This window comes from Bos grunniens, chromosome 29 (genome assembly GCF_055505025.1).
Source record: "Bos grunniens cultivar Pamir isolate PY7600 chromosome 29, Bosgru_T2T1.0, whole genome shotgun sequence".
Lineage (NCBI taxonomy): Eukaryota > Metazoa > Chordata > Mammalia > Artiodactyla > Bovidae > Bos > Bos grunniens.
The window spans coordinates 3,313,125-3,337,060 of record NC_141193.1 but is presented as its reverse complement, the minus strand read 5'-3'; the positions used below and the strand labels follow the sequence as shown (position 1 = coordinate 3,337,060).

Below are 23,936 nucleotides of genomic sequence, written 5' to 3'. Positions count from 1 at the left end.
TCGCATGGTGAAGAGGGAACTCCCTGGGGGCTCTGGAGCTAAGCTCCACCTTTGCCAGTCGATGGCTGTGTGACGGGAAGGAAATCACTTCACCTCTCTGAGCCTCCACTTCTTCATGCAGAAAATAGAGACCAGTGACGTGGGATGGCAGGTTTAAGTTACAACTGCAACCGAGGCTGAACCCTCAGGGACACTGTTCACTGCGTGTCCACCGTGTGCAGAGGCTTTATGATCATGGGATTGCCTCAGTCCCCCTCAGAACAAGGCCAAGCGACAGGGCTACTCTGTCTACGAGGCGCCGAAGGAAGGAGGAGCAGCGACAGCACGGAGCCTGGGGGTCGTGATGGACGGGGCTGAGGCCACGGCCCGCCCCGGTCCCGGCACGCGCAGGAGGCGTCCTCGAGCCCCCGGTGAGCCAGGCTCCCCGTGGTCAGTGCAAGGGCGCCCGCCCCACCCTCTGCTCCCGCGCTGGGCCCTGCAGTCGGTCACGCGGGAGGACAGCGTATGCTCTGAGTCCGCGAGCTCCTCCACGAAGGCCGCGCGGACAGCACGGGGTTGGGGGGTGGGGGGGAACCAGGCAGCAGGACACGCCTGGTGTGAGAGCGCCCCCTGCCGGCCACGCGGACGCCTCCCTGGCGACGGACCCGGGCCGCACGCCAGAGGACTCAGAAGGGAGGCACTCCGCGGGACGCTGTGTTTCCCACCAGGATCACACCTAGTGAGGCGGGAGGGGCCTGGGCAAGACCGGGGAACCTGAGTCAGCACGAGGGAGCCGTGCAAACACAGCTCCAGTCACGCGGGCTCTGGAGGGACGCTCGGTGGGCTTGGGTCTCCTGCCACATCTACGCTATTAAAATGCTTTTTAAAAGTACTGAATGTCTGAAAGTTAAATGCTGGTATGAAATGACAACACCGCATCAAACTGCATGGAGTTAATCAGGCCTGTGTGATCCACCAGTAAATTCTTCCTACTCCCTGCTGGTTATTAGATCACCCGCAAATCCATCCATTCATCCATCCATCACCATCCACTATCCATCACCACCCATCCATTATCTACCATCCATCCATCCACTATCCATCATCCATTCATTCACCACTCACCAAACTATCCATCCATCCATCATCATCCATTATCCATCACCACCCATCCACTATCTACCATTCATCATCCATCCATCCACCACTCACCAAACTATCCATCTGTCCATCATCATCCATCGTCCACCCCCACCCATCCTTTCATCCTCCCACCCACCTGTCCACGCATCACTCTGGCCACCCGTCCTTCCACCCACCTGCCTGTCCTTTCTTCCCTCCACCAACTGGCCGCCACACACTGACTAGCACCTGTTCGACACCAAGTTCTGGGCTGGGCAGGCACTGCGGGTCCAGAGAGGGTATCACAGTCCTCATCCTACTAGATCCTCAGGCACTGGGAGGAAAAGCTTTACAAAGAAGAAGACAAGCCTGTGAGCAAGACCCTGAGGGCAGGAGCCTAGGATGGCTCTGTTTTCACTGAGGGGAGAAGAGTCAGGGCAGAAGTCACAGGGTGTCGGAGGAGGAGTGGAAGGGAAGGATGTGCTCAGCCCACCAGGGTCCATTTTCTGACACTTCGCCCAAGTCTAGTGTGTGTGCCATGCCCAGTTCCCCCCGAGGATGGGCATAGGATCCTGGTCTGGTCAGTGGGTCCACCCTACCCCCTTGGTCACATGACTTAAATCAGCTCATCAAGACTCAATCCTGAGCCTTCTCTTATAATGACTTGGAAGAGGCACTCTCCTCCTTCAACGGCTGCTAAAGAGTTGACCCTTAACCTGGTGCTGCTGGTGGCCCCTTCCCCAAGGTATGAGGAGAGGCTGCCAAAAACAGAATTCATACAGAGGAAACCAGAGAAAAGAGGTGGAAAGAGAGCTGCCTGATGCTCTCTGAGCACCTGGATCCAGCCATGCCTGAAGCCCTCATTCCCGAGCTTTCAAGTGATTCTATTCCTTTTTGGACCCCAGCCAGGTTCAGCTTGATTTTTATCATTTGTATCCAAGAGGCTTGACAGATACGAGGGGTAATATTCCTGGCTTTGGGACACAGGTTCTGACCTGGTATGAGGTCTAGGATCTCAGAAGGTGAGGAATCTGATGGGACTTTGAAATCTGAGCCACGGCCCGCAGGGTGGCTAGCGTAAGTGTGCAGGCACCAACGCCTGGGCAGGTCCCTTCCACTCTACAAGCTTCGGTTTCTCTGTGTGTGAAGTAAACTTTTTTGCATCCCGAGGTGGTGCGCTGGCTGAGATGGAAGTGGTCGTGGGCGGGGCAGGGGGAGGTTGTCCAGATGTGGCTGCACTGTGGAAACAGGAAGAAGGCTGTACCTTAGAGCGTACTATGGCAAAGGGGCCAGCTGTCTCCCCCAACATCTGTTCTCCACTTTTTCCTCAGGTTGTCTGGAATAAGGGCTACAGCTCTCAAACACCCTGGAGATGACGCTGTGGCCGACAGTTGGGAGAGTAGCGGACACTTTACATAAAATGAGGGCCATGGTTTGTTTCTTCTCCTCTCCTCTGTTGGAATGTGGATGCAATGGATGGAATCTAAGCAGCTGCTTTGAACCATGAGGCAGCCTGTGAAGGATGTGCTAGTCACTCAGTCGTGTCTGACTCTTTGTGACCCCATGGGCTGGGCTCTCTGTCCATGTATTTCTCCAGGCAAGAATACTGAAAGTGGGTAGCCATTCCCTTCTCCAAGTGATCTTCTCAACTCAGGGATCGAACCTGGGTCTCCTGCATTGCAGGCAGATTCTTTATTGTCTGAACCACCAGGGAAGCCCTGTTGAGGATGATAGAGCAGCAAAAAAGGAAAAACCTAGATCCCTGTAAGCCTGGAGTGGCAGAGACGGAGGAGGAGGCTGTCCAGATGTGATGTGACGTGCACTATGATGGGCTGGAGCCCCCATCCCAGCACTGGACCACCTTCCTCTGTCTCCTCTAACACGACAGAGAAACAAACCTCCACCTCACTGCAGCCATGGTTCTTGCGTGTTCTCCTGTCACATGGGGCAGCGTGTGGTGATGCTCCAGTGGAGGGGGAGGGAGAAGTAGTGGGGAGGAGGGTCTTTTCTCTCAAGATACGAATGTCTGGATTTTGATGCTAATTTGAAACGCATTCTATTTATTAGAGTTCTCCAGCCAGGCCTCCCTTACTCATCTCCAGGTTTAACTCACTAAAAGTTTCCACACCTAAGCAACCACCCTTTCCCTGATGGGTTCTTGTTGTGGGTTTAGTCAAACCTTAGAGCCCGCACGTGGAAAAGAAGGCTCCTGGGAGCATATGGGGCAGCCAAGCCCGTGGTGCTCACACAGGTGTGTGTGGGGGGTGCTCCTCACTTGTTAAAATGTACCTGCCGACTTCCTTTTTGTTTCATAACAACTCCATTTTGTCACTCTAATTTTAGTGGCAATGTTTTTGTTCCAATCAGCGATCATTTTGGAAAAGTAGGCTGCTAGAAGAGTTCTTGGCATACAAAATGACAAGCAATTTTTAAACGGCATAAGACTGATGATTTTTAACCACACTGAATTCTAAATCTGTTTCAGGCTGGTTAACACTTGTTAGCAAATAACAAACTCTTTCCGATGACTGTCCATTCGGCCAGCTCCAACGTGGCAGGCGGTGTGGAGTGCCTCCTGGGCACCCACCGGGGTCACTAAGAGGCAGCAGGCAGGGTCCTGCCCTGGGGAGTGGTGAGCAGTCGGGGGACGGGGACATGGACTCGGGGAAGCGTCACCGCAGATGTCCACCTGGGGGCTGGGCTTCATGCCCCACATGCTGGTGCCAGGCTGGGCTGGGGTAGGGGGAGCGTCCCCACAGCCACCCACCCCACGCCCCTGCCCCCACTCTGAGAAGCGCCCGCCATATGATCCTTCTCTGCAGGGTCAAGATTTGAGTGCAGAGAAGCCTGGCAGGTCCTCAAAAAATGAAATACAGTGATCGTCAAAGTGTCAGTTGCTCAGTTGTGTCCGACTCTTTTGCAACCCCTCAGACTGAAGCCCCCCAGGCTCCTCGGTCTGTGGGATTCTTCAGGCAAGAATACTGGAGTGGGTTGCCATTTCCTTCTCCAGGGGACCTTCCTGGATCTTTCCTGGGTCTTTCAGACCCAGAGATGGAACCCGGGTCTCCTGTATTGCAGGCAGATTCTTCGTCATCTGAGCCACTGCTCCTAAGAGTGATCGTATGACCCAGCGATTCCTCTCCTAGGCGTGACCCCAAAGAACTGAAAACAGGACCCAACCAGACACTCAGGCGCATTCACGCTAGCTGAAGGAGTGGAGACAAGCCAAGCGTCCACTGATGGATGAATGCATGGATAAGCAAAGTGTGGTGCACACATACAGTGGGCTATTAAATTACTTCCTCCTAAAAAGGAACGATGCAACGATGTACAACACGGACGAACCTTCAGAACATTAAGCTAAGCGGCAGAAGTCAGACTCAAAGGCCCACATGTTATGTGATCTCTTTTACACGAAACGTACAGAAAAGGGAAATCTACAGAGACAGAAAGTAGATTAGCAGGTGATGAAAATGTTCTAAAATGATAATGTTATTTTTGGCCTGTGGTACATGCGTGCGGGACCTCAGTTCCCTGACAAGCAGGGACCGGACCCGGGCCCTCTGCAGCGGAAGCGCGGAGTCTTAACCACTGAACGGCCAGGGAAGTCCCGAAAATGTTCTCAAATTAGATGGCGGTGACGGCTGCACAAGTAGGTGGGTATTTTAAAAGCCACTGAACTGTTCAGTTTAAATCGGTTCATTTCACACTGTGTGAATTCCACTTCAATTTAAACACATCTTACAAAAAAAAAAAAAAGATTCCAGAACATTCTGCCTGGGGCTCCGAGCGCCCACTCCTCGGGTCACTGCCTCAGGTCATCTGCGTCTCTCCTGACGGATGCTCAGCCCCCTGTGCCGAGAGGCAGCGTGGGGGGAGGGGGCGCTGGGGATGGGAGATACAACACTCAGGCCTGTTCTGAGCCAGGGGTGGCCAGTTGCTAGCCGGGGGTCCCTCCAAACGCTGCAGAGCTTCCAGAGCCTCTTTCCTCCCTTGTCAAGTGGAGAGAGTCCCACATCCCAGGCCTCGCTGCATAAGGTGAGCTCCCTGCCCGCCTGTCCCCAAGGGCAGGGTCACGCCTGCTGGTGGGTCCATTCATGGAGCTGATGGTGACCCAGTGAGGGATCTGGATGAGACCCAAGATTGAGGACAAAGCGGAGAGGTTCCTGCTGTCACTTGGGGGGCAGACGATGAAAAGACAGACCCCCAACAAGCCAAGGGGTTTTATCTGCAAAGAGCAGAGCAGGCGGGCCCTTGGTGCAGGGTCTGCACTAAGATCAGAGGCTGGGAAGGAGTGAGCTGGGCAGAAGGGCCCTGGAGCTGGCACAGCACATGTGGGGCAGGCAGGGGTGTGGGCACGAGGGAGACCGCCCTGGGGGGGCTCAGAGCAGACCCTGTTCCAGTGGACTGACCAGTCTCTGCAGGAGAGAGGCCCCCGGCCCCTTGCGGAGCCAGCGGGCACCACACTGCACTCCCGATGGGTCAATAAGGAAAGGAAGGGGGCGAGGTGGGTGGGGAGGCATTCTGGGAGGGGGAGGGGCGCTGCAGAGGCGGCGTGTGCTCCCTTGGGGGCCTTCCCTCCATCCCCTGGCCCTCTCTGACTCCCCACCCTGGATTCACTGAGCCTGTGCCTGGCCCTGCACACAGAGCTCACAGACCGCAAATGGCAGACTGCCAAACGCACTGCGCTTGTTGCCGCATCGGGGTGAGGCTGGAGAGCTCCCAGGGGCGGCGGCCCCCAGTCCAGGGTTGATGGAGACGTGGAGACTGCCTGGAGGAAGGGCACACGAGGAGTAGAGCCCGGACACAGGCCCCAGGCTGGCTGCGTGCGTCTCGGGGAGGAAGCTCCAGGGTCCTTCCCACCTGCGGTGCAAACCTGGCCTCGGGGCCCCGGCCGGTTCCTGGCTGGCCCACCCTGGCTGCACAGTACACGGCCCGGCCCGCTGCACAGCGGGTCACCCCGGACCCGGGAGGCCACTCGGGCTTGGACCCTGACCATCGGGCAGCAGTGTACCGGGGCCCCGAGCCACGAGCAGATGCTGGGTACCTTTATGGGCATCACCTGAGTTCTCTGCAGGCCCAGGGTGGGTTGGACGCAGGACCGTCTGCAGGCGAAGGGACTGAGCACAGAGAGAAGGCAGGTGGCGTCCCCAGGTCCCTGGGCCGAGCCAGGGTCCCCAGGGCAGAGACACGGACACCCAAGCCACTGTGCCCCTGTGGGGTGCCCCTCCAGCCGGACACTGCGGGTAGGGGGGTCATCAGCGTCACCCTCAGGCACAAAGGGTCATCGGACACAAACCCAGAGGGGACACACCCGGGCCCAATCCCCCGAGCGACGCCCCAGGACCCGGACCTGTCCCTCGGTGCCAAGTCCCCACCAGCGTCGGCATGCGGGTGGCCAGTGTCAGAGCGGGGGGCATCATGCTGAGCACTGCAGTGCTGGGTGTCGTGCTGTTAGCCTCTGGGGCTCCCCGTGGGGTTTGTTCACCCTGATAAACATCTCTCCTTCCCCTCCTGGAATTCAGGGGCGGGCTCTCCTCCATGGGACCCCAGGTGCTGGCCAGTGCGAGGGTGCAGGGTGAATGAATGAATGCAGGAGCGGGTGTGTGAGCAGCCCAGTGGCTCTGGCTCCAGTTTCCTCCCACCAGGACCTGCAGTAAGTAGGGCAGCCCTGGGCACCCGGAGCTGCTGAGTGGTGCCAGCTATCCTGCTTTGCTCCCAGAAGTCTCCCCGTTTGGATGATAAATGATACGGTCACCCTGGCAGTGAGACTCCTTCTAGGAGCGTTCCTGAGCGAAGCCAGGCGCTTCAGGAATAGGAACTAGGTCAGACTGTCACTAGGGTTCCGTCCCCGGGCCTGGGCTCAAGGACAGCCCGGCCCCGAAGCCACGCGGGAGCTACGCGCTTACCCGGGCAGGTGTTCAAGGGGCACACGGTGTAGTTGGGGCCCAAGCAAGGGGGGGAGGCTCCTTGAGCCTCTGGAAGAGCCCACAGAACCGCGTGTGTGCACACACATGTAGGCACGCGTGCTCGTGTATGCTGCACTGTTCAGGTGTGCAAGTGCAGACATGTTGTGTGTGCACACGTGTGCAGGTAGCCCTCATCTGACCCTCAGTGAAGGTCCGTGACCCCGCCACCCCCAAGGCTCTGATCTGTGCCCATGGAAAAGTTCCAACACCCATGGGTTCCTGTAGACCCAGGAGGCTGGAGACACGAGGCTGCCCCCAGCTCCCACCCCAACGGGGGCTCTGGAAGGGACCATGGTAATGGTGTGACCTCTGGGGGGCAAGTCACAGCAGTGGGGTGGCGTGGCCTGGGCCCCCATCTCTGCTGGGCAGCGGGCCGGGGGAGATCGGGTCAGAGGACGCTCTGGGCTACGGGCTGAGAACGTTGTAGCCCAGAACCCAGTGTGCAGGATTGGAGCCTTGCCGTCTCTCCTGCTCTTTCCCTGGGAGTCCTTCCCGGAAATGGAACTGGCAGCCCAATCCCTCCTCTAATAACACAACCCTGGAAGACGAATCAGGCTGGGGGAGCAACGGCTAACACCGCCACAGCCTCGCTCCCCTTACTTGTCTGCTGACCTGCTCGGGAGGGAGCTTTCGGAGCCCATCAAGGTCACGGTCAGGCACTGTCGAGGGGAGTGGTCTGGCTAAAGATCTGACAACTGCCCCCGCCCCCGCTGGCCCTGAGAGACCCATCTGGACCGATGTCACCATGCGTGAGAAGGCCAGAGACCCCGGGTCCCAGCATGACCGCCAGAGAGTGACTTAACCGCTAGGGTCTTTCTCTGTAAAATAGCCCCTCAGCCGGCCCCTTGCATGCCGAGGAAGAGACTGGGAAAGAGAACCGGCACTTTGAGGAGCTGTAACCACATGCAAGCCACCCCCCGCCCCGCCACACGCCATTCCCCGTCTCCTCCCTGCTCTGAGCTCGGTCCTCCTCCCCACACAGCGCTCTGGGAGCTAAGAGGCTCAGGGACCCTCCGCTGGTCCTGAAAGGTAGGCAGGGAGGGATGAAGGTGGGCGTCAGAGACGTGGCGTCTGGATGCTCTGGGTCACACTCCCTGCTGGCCATGCTGAAGATGCAGCTGGCTCCCTGGGCACCCGCCTGGGGAACAGGGCTCCATGGAGAAGCCCAGGGGAGCCCCCTCCGCGCACCCAGGGCGAGCACACAGAGAAACTCCCGGATCCAGGCGAAGGGCACATTTGCATCCCAGCCAAACAAGCAGCGGCTGCTGGGGTGCGTTCGCCGCGGTTAACAGCTGTGCTGGCTTGGACCACGCTCCTGGGGGATCCGGCTGCATTCGGCAGTGATTGCACAGCACGAATCTCGAATCGAAACAATCTAGAGGCAGGGGCTCCCGCCTCATGGGCGCACTGGAGCCGGGGCAGAGGCACCGTGGGCTTCGGCCGCCTGGGCGGGAGAGGAAACCAGCCCAGGCCCATCCCAGCAGGTGGCGAGCCTGGCCCAGTGTGGTCAGCCTGGCCACTGCCAGAGTTTAGAGCCCCATCCTCGGGTTTTGGCAGTTGCATAAATAATGCCAAATCCCAAATCGAAGCTTCAGCTGAGTTACAGGAAAAGCTCCCAAGCCACCCGGCCTGTGGCATCAGGAATTAGGAAACCCTGTGAGTTTTCAAAACAAAGTGTGTTTGTTTAAAGCTGGCAACGCTCTGGAGGATGAAGACCTCTGAATGTGAGCACGAGACACGTGTCCTCAAGCATAACGTGGAGGCAGTGGGTGGCACCTCCAGGGGACCCAGTGCAGAATGAAAATGGGGTGGTGCAAAAATGACTAAGAATTCCAGGACGGTGACTTGAGAGTGGAAGAGAAGCACGCTGCCCGTGCACCGGTGGGTGTGGCCTGCCCATGAAGACAATCCCTGCTATGTCCCCACGTCCCCTGCCCCGAGGGCTGTGGGCAGGTCCTATCTCTAGGGAGCCACTGAGAGCTGCACCCAGGGAGGAAACTCGGGGACTCCCTGGAGGAGACAGATGGGAGGCAGCCAACGTCAGCACGGTTCTAGGGCTGAAGACGGAAAGGAGGTGGCCTCGTGCTGTGGGGAGTGCCTGGGCGAGCTGACTCAGGGAGATGCACACTGAGCTGGACACGGAAGCTCTAACTCGAGAGGCTGCTCACGGAAGTGCTCCCTGCAATAGCAAAGCGGCAGCTGGATGGCCAATGTCATGTCAGTGTCACATCAGTGACGCCAGTGGCGCAAACTGCGTATCAGTGGTTCCTCCAGGACAGCACGAGAGCCTCTGGAGACAGTGCTTCTGAAGACAACCTTCAGGCCATGAGACCATGGCCTTGTCACTTGGGAAAGAGCAAAAGTAAGACCCAGAGTTTGAAAGGATGCATTCAATTTTGTTTACTAGGCATTTATACTCAAAGAAGGACTGACTGGGGATTATCGACATGGGGGTAGGATTATGAGTGCCTTTTATTTTCTTTTTTTATACCTTTCTGTGTTTCCCAAATTCACTGCAGGCCCAAACATGATGTGTAGGAAGTGAAGTGAAGTGAAGTGAAAGTCGCTCAGTCGTGTCCGATTCTTTGCGACCCAGTCCATGGAATTCTCCAGGCCAGAATACTGGAGTGGCTGGCCGTTCCCTTTTCCAGGGGATCTTCCTACTATAGGGATCAAACTGGGGTCTCCTGCATTGCAGATGGATTCTTTAACAACCGAGCTATCAGGAAAGATGACGAGGATGATAAACATGTTAATTTCAAGAGTGAACACACTTCCAATGATTACACGCAAATGGCCAGTAAGCATAAAAAAAGATGCTCAACGTCTCTGGTCATCAGAGAAATGCAAGTGGAGACCACAGTGAGATACCACCTCACGCTCACTAGGATGGCGATTATCAAAAAACCCAGAAAATAGGCGTTGGCAAGGATGTGGAGAAATCAGAACTCTCATATCCCACTTGAGGGAATGGAAGATGGAAGACGATCTGGCAATTCCTCAAAAGGTGAAACAGAGCTACCGCGTGATCCAGCAGCCCCACCCCTAAGTGTGCCCAAAAGAACTGAAAACAAGTATTCAAACAAAAACCTGTGCATGAACATTCCTAGCAGTGCGTGTGTGTTAAGTCACTTCAGCCGTGTCCGACTGCGACCCCATGGACTGTAGCCTGCCAGGCTCTTCTGTCCATGGGATTTTCCAGGCAAGAACAATGGAGTGGGATGCTGTGCCCTCCTCCAGGGGATCTTCCTGGCCCAGGGATCGAACCAGCATCTCTTACACGTCTCCTGCATCGGCAGGTGAGTTCTTTACCTGGGAAGCCCATTCATAGCAGTTCAGTTCAGTCACTCAGTCGTGTCCGACTCTCTGCGACCCCATGAACTGCAGCACTTGCTAAAGCCAAGAAACAGAAACCTAAATGTCCACCAACTGATGGATGGATCGACAAAATGATGTCTATATTCACAAGGGAGTATTCCTCAACCTGAACAAGAAATGAAACTGTGACACAGGCTACAATACGGATGAACCCTGATAACATCATGCGAAAGCAAGCTGGTCACCAAGGATCACATACAGGGGTCTTTCACTTGGAGGAAACGTCCAGGATGGGAGAACCCATGGAGACAGAAAGTAAATGAATGGTCCCCAGGGGCCGAGGGAAGTGGGAGATGGGGAATGCTTGTTAATGGAACGAGTTTCTTTTTGCGATGATCAAACGTTCTGGAATTAGTGGTGATGTCTGCACACCTTGTGAATAGATGAAAACCACTGAATTCTATGCTTGAAAAGGGTAAATCTTACGGTTTGAGAAGTTCATCTCAATTTAAGGAGACAGAAAGCAAGGTGCCACGTCTGAAGTCCTCTAGCTCGAGGAGGGAAGTAAGCCGAGACAGGAAAGAGTTGACCGTCCAGCACTAATCTTACAACCTGAATTGATTAACCACTTTTTTTTTTTTTTTGCTGTACCATATGGCATGTGGGATCCTAGTTCTCTGACCAGGGACCGAACCCCTGTCCACTGGAGTGGAAGCATGGGTCCTAACCACTGGACCCGTCAGGGAAGTTCCTTGATGAACCACTTGGAAGCTTCTGGAAGCTGCATTTGCTGACGATGAGGGTGACTGTTGGTTTATGTCTGTGAGCAATGCCCAAGCAGCCACTTCCTGCCCCGTCTTCTTGGCTGCCCGGGGCCAGGTCCCCTGGGACCCCAGGCTCCTCCTCCTCCTCCTCCTGGCTCCCCCACATCCCCAGACCCCGCCTGGCTAGGCACAGGGGAGACACAGAGCGTCCTCCCAGATGCTTCCTTGGCTCCACGATTTGCGGGAGCAGGAGCTGGCCCTTACATGTCTCCTTACATATGCATGTCTTCCATGTAATCTGCCAATGTGAGATTTCATCTTTCCCAGCATGCAGCCCCCATAAGCCAATGTTTATTCATTATCCCCGGATCTGTTTCCTATCGTCTATTTCAGCGGAGCCAAAAACAACATCTTAACTCAATAACAGAGCACCATCTGATGGCTTTCGTTCTCCAAAATGAGCCACAGCTCACTCGGCGGGGTGGCCCTTGGCTCCTGTCTGTGCCCCAGCTAGAGGGGGGCTCCCGGCCTGGCTAAGCATCCCTAGACTGGGTACTGAGGGAGAGACTGCAGGTTTGTCCTCTCTAGAATGACAGATGGTGGGTCAGGGTCCGCCTGCACATCCTGGGAGCATCCCACCTCTTGCAGGGCATGACAACACAATCTTCTGGGGCACTTAAGAGCCCATCACTCATGGATGATGAAGATGGGACAGCCAGTTACCTAAACAGGGTGCCCAAGCCCCAGTGCCATTCTGCCAGCTCTGCAGGGGGAGGAGGGTCCAGCTCCCTGTATTTGGGGTGAGGCAGGGCAGGCAGAGACAGAGATCACTGACTTTGGGTCCGTTGAAGGGACTGCCTCCTGAACAATCTCCAGGAGCCAGACTCGAAGACACCATGGCCTGGAGCGCTGGTACTTCCTCAAATCTTAGAGTAGCTCACCACCTTCCCTGTGGTCCACAAACTCGATGGTTTTAAAGAGATCTCATCCAGTAGAGACGGAGAAGTTTAAAGTGAGAGAAGCTCCATCAGTGGAAGTGAGATGAACCGTGTATGAGAGGGAGAGTGGGTCGGCGCCGTCCTGATGCGGAGCCCACCATCCTCCCGCCCACCCACCCACCCATCCTCCCACCCACCCACCCACCCATCAATCCATCCATCCATCCATCCACCCATCCACCCATCAATCCATCCATCCATCCATCCAGTCTCTCCACCCACCCACCCATCCATCCATCCACCCACCCATCCTCCCACCCACCCATCAATCCATCAATCCATCCATCCAGTCTCTCCACCCACCCACCCACCCATCCACCCACCCACCCACCCATCCACCCACCCATCCATCCACCCATCCTCCCACCCACCCACCCACCCACCCACCCATCCTCCCACCCACCCACCCATCCACCCATCCATCCAGTCTCTCCACACATCCACCCGTCCATCCATCCATCCACCCATCCACCCACCCACCCATCAATCCATCAATCCATCCATCCAGTCTCTCCACACATCCACCCGTCCATCCACCCACCCACCCACCCATCAATCCATCCATCCAGTCTCTCCACACATCCACCCATCCACCACTCCATTCACACACCCACCCATCCACCCATCCACCCACCCACCCACCCACCCATCAATCCATCCATCCAGTCTCTCCACACATCCACCCATCCATCCACCCATCCACCCATCCACCCACCCACCCAAATCTTCACCCACGTGACCATTCACCCATCCATCCATCCAGTCTCTCCACACATCCACCCATCCATCCATTCATCCACCCATCCACCCACCCACCCATCAATCCATCCATCCAGTCTCTCCACACATCCACCCATCCATCCATTCATCCACCCATCCACCCACCCACCCAAATCTTCACCCACGTGACCATTCACCCATCCATCCATCCAATCTCTCCACACATCCACCCATCCACCACTCCATTCACACACCCACCCATCCATCCATCTCTCCATCCATTCACCCAACCACCCAAACCCTCACCCACATGTCCATTCACCCATCCATCCAATCTCTCCACACATCCACCCATCCATCTGTTCATCCACCAATCCATCCATTCATCCACCCATCCACCTACCCACCCATCCATCCACTCACCCACCCAAACCCTCACCCACGTGTCCATTCACCCATCCATCCAATTTCTGCACGCACCCACCCGTCCATCTGTTCATCTATCAATCCATCCATTCATCCACCCGTCCACCTACCCACCCATCCAGCCAGCCATTCACCCATCCACCCGACCCCCCAAACCTTCACCCACATGTCCATCCACCCATCCATCCATCCACTCAAACTTTCACCCACCTGTCCATCTACTGCCCCTCCCTCATCTTCTCATCCATCCCAGAAGCACTTTCTCAGCACTTGGTCCATTTCAGACCCCACGTCCTGTATGGGGAATGCCACTATGAACTACTTGTATCCTCCTGGTTCTTTGCCCTCATGGAAGGGTAACACACCTCGGTCAACTCACCTTACAAATCATATTTACAAACTAACTCACAGGCCCACTCCTTCCATCCCCTTGGCTGGCACCAAGTACACAGATTATATCTGCCCCAGAGCACAGGACGGCCCTGGGCCTGGCCCTGCTGCTGCTGCCCTGAAAGATTTCCAAATGCTGGTGGGTCAGCTCGCAGCCTGGGCAGGTAACAGTCTCAAGACAAGACAGCACAGTTGCTGCCCTTGAAACTCAGATAATGGAACAGCCCCACGGGGATGGGTTTGTACAGCAAGAAGGGGAGCAGGGAAGGTGTCTGTATAGAGTTCCATGCGGAGCAGAGCACAGCTTGTGAATACCAGTCTTTACCATCATCACAGACTGAACAGCGTCCCCAGACTCACAGGTCAAAGCCCTGATCCTCAATATGACTGCATTTGGAAACAGAGTCTTTAAGGAGATAATTAGAGTTAAATGAGGTCATAACTGTGGACCCTCAGCCAACAGAATCGGTGTGCTTGTGAGAAGAGGGGCAACACCAGGGATGTGCTGGCATGAAGGCCACGTGAGGACATGGGGAGAAGACGGCCGCCGGCTGGCTGAGGAGAGGAGCCTCGGGAGGAGCCCGCCCTGCCCGCACCTGGCCCTCCCGTCCTGCCTCCAGAACTCAGGAAGATACACAGCTGCCGTTTAAGCCCCCTTGGTCTGCGGCACGTTGTCACAGCAGCCCTTCTCTGCCCACTGCCATCCACACAGGAGGCCCGGGGTGGGAGCAAGAGTTGTCACCCACCCCGGCTGAGACCCCTGCCCCCCAACCCAGAAGCCTGGCCAGTAGGGAACACCACTGTGCAAGGAGGCTGAGGGGACTGCGGACAGAGCTGGAGACGCCACATCCTGTGGCGCCAGGAGGGGCCGTGGAGGAGGGCAGGGCTGGTACCCGCATCGGCAGGTTGCCACAGTAACCAAGGGCCGGCCACCATGGCCACGGGGAGGGGAGAGGGCCTGGGTCCCAGGGTGACACCAAGGACTGAATCCTCCTGATAGAAGCAGACAGACCTGGCAGAGCTCTATTTCAGGGGCAAGCCCGAGCGTGTAAACCGGTATTTAAAACACAGAGCAGCTGCCTGGAGTCAAGGCGCACACACCCAGGCGGCAAGGCTCCAAACGTATTTTAATAAAATGGCGTAAAAGAAGGAGGGCGGTGGGGGGCGGGGAGGCTGTGTGCTCCTGCCACGGTTGTTTAACAAAAACACGCTCATTAGCAGCCAGGACAATGAGTCCCCGTGTCGGTTTCATTCTCCGTTAGGGAACAGCTAGTGACTGGAAGCCGGCTCTCTCGTCGCTTATTAATATTTTGGATTACAGTTGTGCTAATAGAGTCATTTGCCTATATTTTTAAATGTTCTAAAGATAACAAAAACATTCTATTTTGGAGCCGACCATGCCCACTGTGGCGTGCTGCAGACGGTTCGCACGCTCCGTGACTAACGGGACGTCTGTTTAAGTGGGACTGCGCTGGGCCCTGCCCCCATGGCCGCACCCAGAGCCACTGGGAGACGTGGTGACAGCTCCCGCCTCGTCTGCCACGGGGAAGGTGGGTCACGGCATGGCCTCCCCTCCCGGACAGAGAGCCCAGAGGCTCTGGCCTCTCAGCTGAAAGGGTGGCTGTGGCTGAGCACGCAGAGCCCCTTGGCTGGTAGAGCACACAACTGGCCCGGGCACGCCCCCCGCCCCCAGCCCTGCCCAGGCCTGGCACGCGATCACACCCACCCCCCCAGCCGCAGTGACTGATTCCGGGGTGGGGGACTACGGATGACCCAAGTCAACCTAACCAGGGCCAGGCCTGGGATGTTTGCCGAGGAGACAGGAAGACTCAGTCTCCTATCAAAACCTCTCTGCTGGACGAGGACCGAGGAGGACTGAGCCCAGGGCGCCGAGGACCAGGCTGAGGTGAGCTGCCTGGAAAAGAAAACGGCCAGCACGCAGAAGGTTTCCACCCGGCTCAGCCTAGATCGCATCCCCCCAACTCAGCCCAGATTGCATCTGCCCAGCTCAGCCCAGATCCCAGGGTGGTCCCAGGCTGTGGGCCTGATGGGGCAGCAGGGAGGACCTCAGGGCATGCTGCTGCACGAGGGGGCTTCTGTGCCAGGACAGACTCCGGGGGCACCTGGGCCGGGGGTGCTGGACTCCACGTCCGCTCATCATCCCACCCTCAAACTTGAGGAGGCTTGAAGATGGCAACTGAAAGTTTGGGGTGAGCCCAGGGCATGGCTGGGGCCTGTGGTGGGGTACAGGGAGGTGTCTTGAGGGCACTGGGGTCCAGGGCAGCCCAGGGGCTTGGGGGCTCCAGGGGCTCCATCTCATGCCTTCTGCAGGCAGGATCATGTGGGTCTGGGGCACACAGGGCAACTGCGCTGACAGTGACCAGCCGTGGCCTCGGCATTGTTCCCACCAGGTCACAGCAGCTGAAACCAGAGATGAGCTGGACTTCCGTTTACTGGGAGCAAGGAAACAAATGCTCAAATGCCCTGTCTGCCTCAGGGATCGCCCAGCTTCCGGGTGCGGGGTCAAAGAGCAGGGGTCTCGCTGTCAGCAGAGGAGCCCCCAATGGGCTGGGCCTCCTGCTGCCCTGGAGAAGAACCTGGGGCACGGGTCTGCACCACGGCCCGAGCGACCCCCTAAGGGTGAGGGGACTCTGAGGTGTCCGCAGCAGTGGGGCAGGGCCGTGGGACCAGGGTAAGTGCCAAGTAGAAACAGAGCTGGGATGAAGAGCAGCCTGTCAATGCCAAGGCTAACCACACAGAATCGATTCTTTCCTACCGGCTTTTTGCGCCTCATCACAGCTCTGGTGGAAGGGGGCGCCTCACGGATCCCAGAGCCGGCCAGTCCTCCTGCGGTCACCTTGGCCACCTCTGGAATGCAGGGGGAAGGGGCGGTTAGACCAAGACCCACAGGGGCTGGGGAGAGGTGGGGAGGAGCCAGCACGATATGGATCCACTCCTGCCGTCCAGAGTGCCACGTGCCCTCAGAGCATCGAAGGGGTTGGCACTCCATCATGGCTCCTGGGGCACTGACTCTGTAGAATAAATGTGTGATTGGTGTGGGGGTCGGGCATGTACCTAATTAACTGTCCGTGTCCTCCAAATCGCCATCCTCCACACACATACTGCACGGTAACATCACTACCCAAGCACCTCGTCGTCAACTCTCTGGGCTGATGCATGCAAACAGGTGCGTCTGTATAAATCAGGACACGCCTCCGTCTCTCCCGCATCGAAACAAGACCTCCTACAACCATGCTCCCCCCTCCGATGCTGCACAAGCAACCTGGAGCCTTCACGTCCTTCCCGGGTGAAGAAACCCACGCGGAGCCACCGTGCTCCCTTGAGGGAGGAGCCAGCCGGGAGCCAGGGGGACTGAGAAGGAGCCAGGGCTCCCCCCGAGTCCCCATCACTCCAGGTGGATGCACATGGGCATTAGTCAGGATCCCGCGCTGGGCACCCCATGGGGGGCTGCCCGAGTGCAGGGCTGTGCCGGAGCACAAAGCGTTACGAGTCTGAAAGGATCGGCTCCCGCCCAGACAAGACACCACAGAGAAAAGCCTGCTGGAAACACACACGGTCCTGAGAAATCAGAAGCAAGGTCAAGATGAGCAAGTGCGTCACTTGTGAGAGAAATAAACCACCAAACTCTTCATGGAACCGAGGGGAGCTTATATTAAATATCAACAAACCAGCCAACGACCCAAGGCCACCCCGTCTCACTCCGCCCTTGGCTACCCTCGGCTTCTGGTCTTTGTCATTAGGCGACGAGAAATCAGTTGCTCCTGCTCAGAGGCAAAAAGCGCCGTAAGTAGGGCTCTCCACCACGCTGTTCCTTCCCCGAAACAGTCACCTGTTTAGCGCATGTGGGTGAGATTTGTGGCAACATGCTCGCTTTACAATATACAAAAGTGTTGCTATTGAGTCATGGAGTCATGTCTGACTCTTTGTGACCCCATGGACTCTAGCCCACCAGGCTCCTCTGTCCATGGGATTTCCCAGGCAAGAATATAGGAGCAGTTTGCTGTTTCCTCCTCCAGGGGGTCTTCCCAACCCGCATCTCCTGCATCGGCAGGCTGGTTCTTTACCACTGAACCACCAGCGAACACTGATATAAAAGTGGTCCCACACCAAAGAGACAGCTTCTCAGGGCTTGAGCCAGCCAACTCTGTGCAGAAGCAGCTTGCTGCATGGAAACATTTAAAAAATATCTTCTCCCGTCTTCTGGATTCTATGTATACTCAACATAATTTTCAACATTAAAAAACAGGAGCTATAAAAAGTGCTAATTGTGAAAGCAAAGAATGGAGAAATTGGACTTCATTTAAAATTTTAAAGACCTTTCCACTTGTTAACAGACACAGAAAATGAAAACGCTGTCACAGACTGTGAAAAGTCTTTGCAACAGATACCTGATCAAAGAGTGATACCGGCATCTGTAGAGGGCTCCTCTAAGCTGGTGATGGCAAGATAAAGAGCCCAGTTAAAAATGGACAGAACGCTTGAACTGATACTTTGCAAGAGAAGCTATAAGTAAGGTAAGTAAGCACATGTTGCTCAGTTACTAAGTCGTGTCCGACTCTGTGACCCCATGGACTGCAGCACACCATTCCTGCAGCCTCTTCTGTCCTCCACTATCCCCAAGAGTTTGCTCAAATTTATGTCCATTGATTCGGTGACGCTATCTAACCGTCTCATCCTCTGCCGCCCCCTTCTCCTTTTGCCTTCAATCTTTCCCAGCATCAGGGTCTTTTCCAACAAGTTGGCTCTTTTCAACAGATGACCAAAGTATTGGAGCTTCAGCATCAGTCCTTCCAGTGAATACTTAGGGCTAATTTCCTTCAGGATTGACTGGTTTGATTTCCTGGCAGTCCAAGGGACTCTCAGAGTCTTCTCCAACACCACAATTTGAAAGCATCAATTTTTCATTGCTCAGCAATCTTTATGGTCCAACTCTCACATCCATATATAACTACTGGAAAAATCATAACTTTGACTATATGGACCTGTGTGGTGTTTAATAACATTAGTCATCAGCACAATGCAACTTACACCTACAGTAAGATATTCTCCACACCCATCTGAATGGCTGAAATTAGCCTGATATTACCAAATGTTGCTGAGAAGTAGAGCCACCAGAATGCTCACACACGGCCGGCTGGAGTACAAGATGGACAGTAGTTTGGACAACTGTTTGGCAGTCTCTTATAAAATTAAACACACTCCTATCTGTGGCCCTAGGTGCTTCCCCAAGAGAAAGGAAAAGACATTTGGAGAAAGAGTTGTACAAAAATGTGCGTAGCATCTTCAGTCACGAGCCCAGATTGAGAAGCAACCCAAACGTCCATTACCAGGAGCACACGTGAACATCCTGGGGCATAAATATACAACGAACACTCACTGAAAACAACGTTCACAGAGCCCTGACTTACACCCCTGCAGTGGCATTCAGCAGCAGGAAACGCGCCGGGCTCAGGAGTACGTGCTGTAAGTTCCAGCTCTGAAACAACCGCAGGCTACACTGATCTCCGGTGGCTAAAACTGAGGACCCCGTGGGGACTTCCTGGACACAGACACCCCCTCCCATCCCTCATGTACCCTGCCTCTTGTTTGTAGAAAAGCTTTAGCTTCCCAGGCCTTCCCCAAGTTCCAAAGCACAAATTTTGATTAAATTGATTAAATTTGATTAAATTTACCTGATTGATAAATACAAAACCAAAGGGAAACAGTCAAGCCAGACGGAATAATAATAATTTTGCCATAAAACAAAGTCAAGGACTTTCAGTTCCTCCTCAAGGGCTATAGATGATATTCTGAGCCACATTCTTGAGCTGTTTTGCAGATACTCAAACCCCCACCAGGCGGAAGAACTTAACTGCATGTTGCCTACAAGCACACAGACCCTGGAGTGAATGAAGCCATAAAGTTGATGGTTGAAATTCCAGAAACATCATACTGTTCCCTCACCACCAACCAATCAGAGAGCTGCACGTGAGCTGACCACGCCCCCCACAACCCTCTCCCTCACACCTGGGGCTTTTGAACTTGAGCTGCCCGTTCTCCTTGCTTTGTGACGTCTTGCAATAAACGCTGCATTTTCCCTCACCACAACCCGGTGTCAGCAGGTCGGCTGCACTGCATGTTGGGTGAGTGGACCCAAGTTTGGTTTGGCAAAAGAATCAGAACCTGGGTTGCCTCTGGTTGGCAGGTAGGTGACAGGCAAGAAGCCAGAGAGACCGTTTTGGGGCGATGGACATGTTTTCTTGATTGCAGTTGGAGACACAGGTGTACACATTTGTCCAAACGCACTGAACTCTACTACCACATGGGCATTTTTACTGCATGTAAGTCATCACCTTTATAAAAGATGGTGCTAAGTTGCAATCTCAGAAAGCCTAAGGCAAAGAGAACCCAACAGGAGCCACTCTGGACTCCCCCACCCAAAGTGAAGTGAAAAGTGAAAGTCAATCAGTGACGTCTGACTCTCTGCAACCCCATGGACAGCAACCCACCAGGCTCCTCTGAGTTCTTAAAAGTGGAGGAAAGGGGGCAAAGCGAGGGCCAGAGATGAACAGCCTGAGGCCTGGCCCATAACTGGGGGGTTTGAGGATGGAGGAGGGACCACCAGTCAAGGGATGCGGTGGCCTCCAGAACCTGGAAAAGGCAAGTAAATGGACCATCCCCTAAAGGTCTCATAAAGCAACACAGCCCAGCTGACACCACCACGAGACCACCCTCCCCTCCACCGCACTCCTGACCTCCAGAACCACAGGATATCACACATGTGTTTGAAGCCACCATGTTCGTGGAAAAAATGTCCAGCTCCTAAGATCCTTAACCACACTGTGGATCACACACTTTCGTGGTTATCCACATATAGCATGGATTGGAAGGACTGATGCTTGAGCTGGAGCTCCAGTACTTTGGCTACCTGATGCAAAGAGCTGACTCACTGGAAAAAAACCTTGATGCTGGGAAAGACTGAGGGCAGGAGGAGAAGGGGGCAACAGAGGATGAGATGGTTGGATGGCATCACTGACTCTACGAACATAAAGCTGAGCAATGTTGGGGAGATAGTGAAGGACAGGGGAGCCTGGCATGCTGCTCGCTGACCATGGGGTCACAAACAGCTGGAGACGACTGAGCGACTGAACAACAACCCACCCTCCCTCCAGGAAGCTGGTATTTTCTGGAGGACGCAGGGAGCAGGAAGGCCCAAATGACCCTCACATGGTCGCTCTGGGCGCTTCTGTCCAGGTGTGAAATTGCCAGCAATACCAAGCACCAACATGCCTGAGTCTCCCAGTGGAAGCATCCGGGCAGGAGACCAGTGGCGCTGAAGCTGTTAACTTGGGGACAGAGGGAGGGCCGGATTTCCTCCCGGTCAGGAGGGGAGGGGTGAGGTGTCCAGCAACCTGGAAAAGCAGATCAAGCTCACGGGCCACGGCCTTGTCCTTCCCAGACCAGAGAGGCCGGGTAGCTGCTCACAGGAGGGCACACGTGTGAGCCAGCGGGTGCTGGGCACTGGAAGGGCCAGGAAGTCCAGCCTGTACCAGGGGCTCAGAATATCATCACCAAGCCCATGAAAACACGCTCCCATCTGCCTGCTGACCACCGGTCCACCTAGCCCAGCACGACCAGTCTTCCCTTTCAGGGTGGAGTGAGTGATAGCTCTTACCTCGACACCCCTACAAGATGGCAAAGGTGACCGTCCCCGTCTGGGTTTAACCTAAGCAGGACTGTGGGAAGCTTAGTACAGACCGACACGCTCATAGAATCCCATTCTCACAAAGGGAACCAGCTGGGCGCCCTCCATGTCTGCAGACCGGAGACAGCCCGCTTTTCCGGGCTCGCCTGTTCAGGATAGCTAATTTCCCGGTCAGGCTGGCCCAGCTAGAGCTGGACTGGGAACCTCGAATGGGTCAGGGCCACCAGACTGCCCACGGACGCAGAAAAGCTACTGGCTGCAAAGCAAACGTGGCTACTCCTGCCATGCGTGTCCCAAGACTGGGATTCTACCAGAAGTGGCCAGGGCACGTGTTGACCAGGCTCTTACAAGAAACCTCTGCTCTGCGTGGCTCCAGCTCATCCGTTTTTTCTCAGCACCCTTTTATATAAGTGGAATCCTCATAACATTTTAATCCACTCATTCTTTCGGCAACCACATTCAGGGCGGGTGTCAGAGCTGTACCTGGAAGTTTGGGGAGGGGCTGGAATGACTTGCTTCCGTGAGCACCGACCTCTTTCTAGCAGTTTTCATTGAGACATCAAACCTCAAGTCCTCAGGGAGGGCCTGGCAGAAGCCGGTGGGAAATGCAAAGCTGCCTGTTATGAAAGTTGGCGCGAGAGATCGATAGAATAGTTTCAAGCATTTAATCAACCCTCGAAGCCTTTTTCCAATGGCTCGAACGCAGGGTCCAAGTTTCCTGGCAAGTGCAGTGAGCCGCGTTTTAACTACAAGCTTCCAGGCTGCTCTTCCCCGCCGCACTGGTTTCTGGTTCGAACAAAAGCAGGCGGGATGGCGTCCACCGCTCAGAGGATCAGAGATATCCTCCTGCCAGTACCTGCCGCGCACTGGACATCGCCAACGACGCCGACCCCAGGCCCGGGAGAGGTGGACCACGAGGGCGGGGTCCGCTTACCTGCCTGGCTGTCCCGGGGCTTGCAGTGGACCTCCTCCACACACTCTGCCGGGAACCATCCGATGTGGCCGCGGGCGCTGCCTTCCCAGAAGCCGCCTTCGCCGATGCTCAGAACTGCACACGGAAAGGGGCGGGGTTAGTGGGCGGGGCTTGGGGATGAGGCCGAGAAGGGCGAGCGGCTCTGGTCCATTTGCCGGCTGACCACGCCCCCTTCAGTGGGGGACCAGGGGCCTGGCAAAGCGTCCCTCGGAAGGGGCAATGCGGAGCCTCTGAGCCCCTCTGCCTGTTAGGCCTGGGTGCGAGGATGCAAGCACGGGGCATCCCGGCATCCTCGTATCTTGCAGCACCAGGCATATGGCCCGTGTCCTGTCCCTTGGGTCCCAGTTGAGATGGGAGGTTGGGGGCCTCCAAGTCCTCATCATCAGTTATTACAAGTGTCAGAGTCGGGGGACAGGCCACCCGGATGAAGAGAAGGAACCATGAGGTCCCGAGCTGGGGGTGGGGGAACAAGAGTCCAGGCTCACAGGATGCCCTGTTAGTTTGATGAAACAGATTTCACAGCAGGAGACAGAGAAGCAGCCTGCCTGGCAGCTATAAGACACCGCCTGGACTTGAAGCGGGCTGGCCGATGCCCCACACGGGCGGCCCCGGGCCTTCAGCTGGCTTATTAATGAAGAACCTATGGATTATGTTGGTGCTACAAGCAGCAGGGGACAACATACAAGTCCTGAACATCCAACAGAAAGACTGATGCTGAAGCTGAAACTCCAACACTTTGACCACCTGATGTGAAGAGCCAACTCATTAGAAAAGACCCTGATGCTGGGAAAGACTGAAGGCAGGAGGAGAAGGGGACGACAGAGGATGAGATGGTTGGATGGCATCACCGACTTGACGGACATGAGTTTGAGCAACCTCTGGGAGTTGGTGATGGACAGGGAGGCCCGGCATGCTGCAGCCCATGGGGTCGCAAAGAGTCAGACACGACTGAGCGACTGAACTGACTGACTGACGCGCAGCAGGGAGCCACGGTGCACAGTGAAAACAGGACAAGGGCAGCGGGACAGACACAGCTGCTCTGCCTGCAGGGCTGAGAACGCTGGGCTCCCCGTCCCTGGCTCAGCGCTGGGTGCGCAAGGGCCTCGGACGAGGACAAAGCGTATTTGTTTTTAAAGCATCGGTGAGCAATGCAAATCCTAAGACGAGAGGGCCCAGGCATCGCCTGGACAAATGTTTGGGTTGTCAGGGATAAGAGCTCGGTGGTGAGGGTGGGGAGGGTCTTTGTCTCTTAGGCCTGTGATGCTGGGCTGGGGGCGCTCCCCGCCCCCCACAACACCCCGGCTCCCTCAGAGCACAGCTGTGCCTCAGGAGGTCAGTACAATCTCTGCATGTCTGAAGCTTCTGTAAATTACCCGGGAGCCCCAGGCACCAAGGCTGTGGAGGAGGGACCATAACCACAGACCTCATCTTAATCTCTGAGACCAGATAAAGGATGCCTAGACCCATGAATTTTGAAGGTCAACAGCACAGAGAACATCAGTCTTAAAAGTCCTTGCCTGATAATTCGAAGAAATGGCCTGAACAAATGAGACGGGCAAGCCCCCTGCTGAC

At 55.7% G+C, this 23,936-nt stretch overlaps 1 protein-coding gene across 12 annotated transcripts in view; it reads right to left on the bottom strand.

Moving 5' to 3' along the window:
• Positions 1–23,936, bottom strand: part of SHANK2 (SH3 and multiple ankyrin repeat domains 2) — a 566,663-nt gene that overhangs the window by 260,535 nt on the left and 282,192 nt on the right. For all 12 annotated transcript variants that reach the window (XM_086383908.1, XM_086383906.1, XM_086383907.1 and 9 more), the window contains one exon: positions 22,326–22,439. In XM_086383908.1, the coding sequence (XP_086240034.1) occupies positions 22,326–22,439 (114 nt within the window). The remainder of the gene's footprint in view (positions 1–22,325; positions 22,440–23,936) is intronic.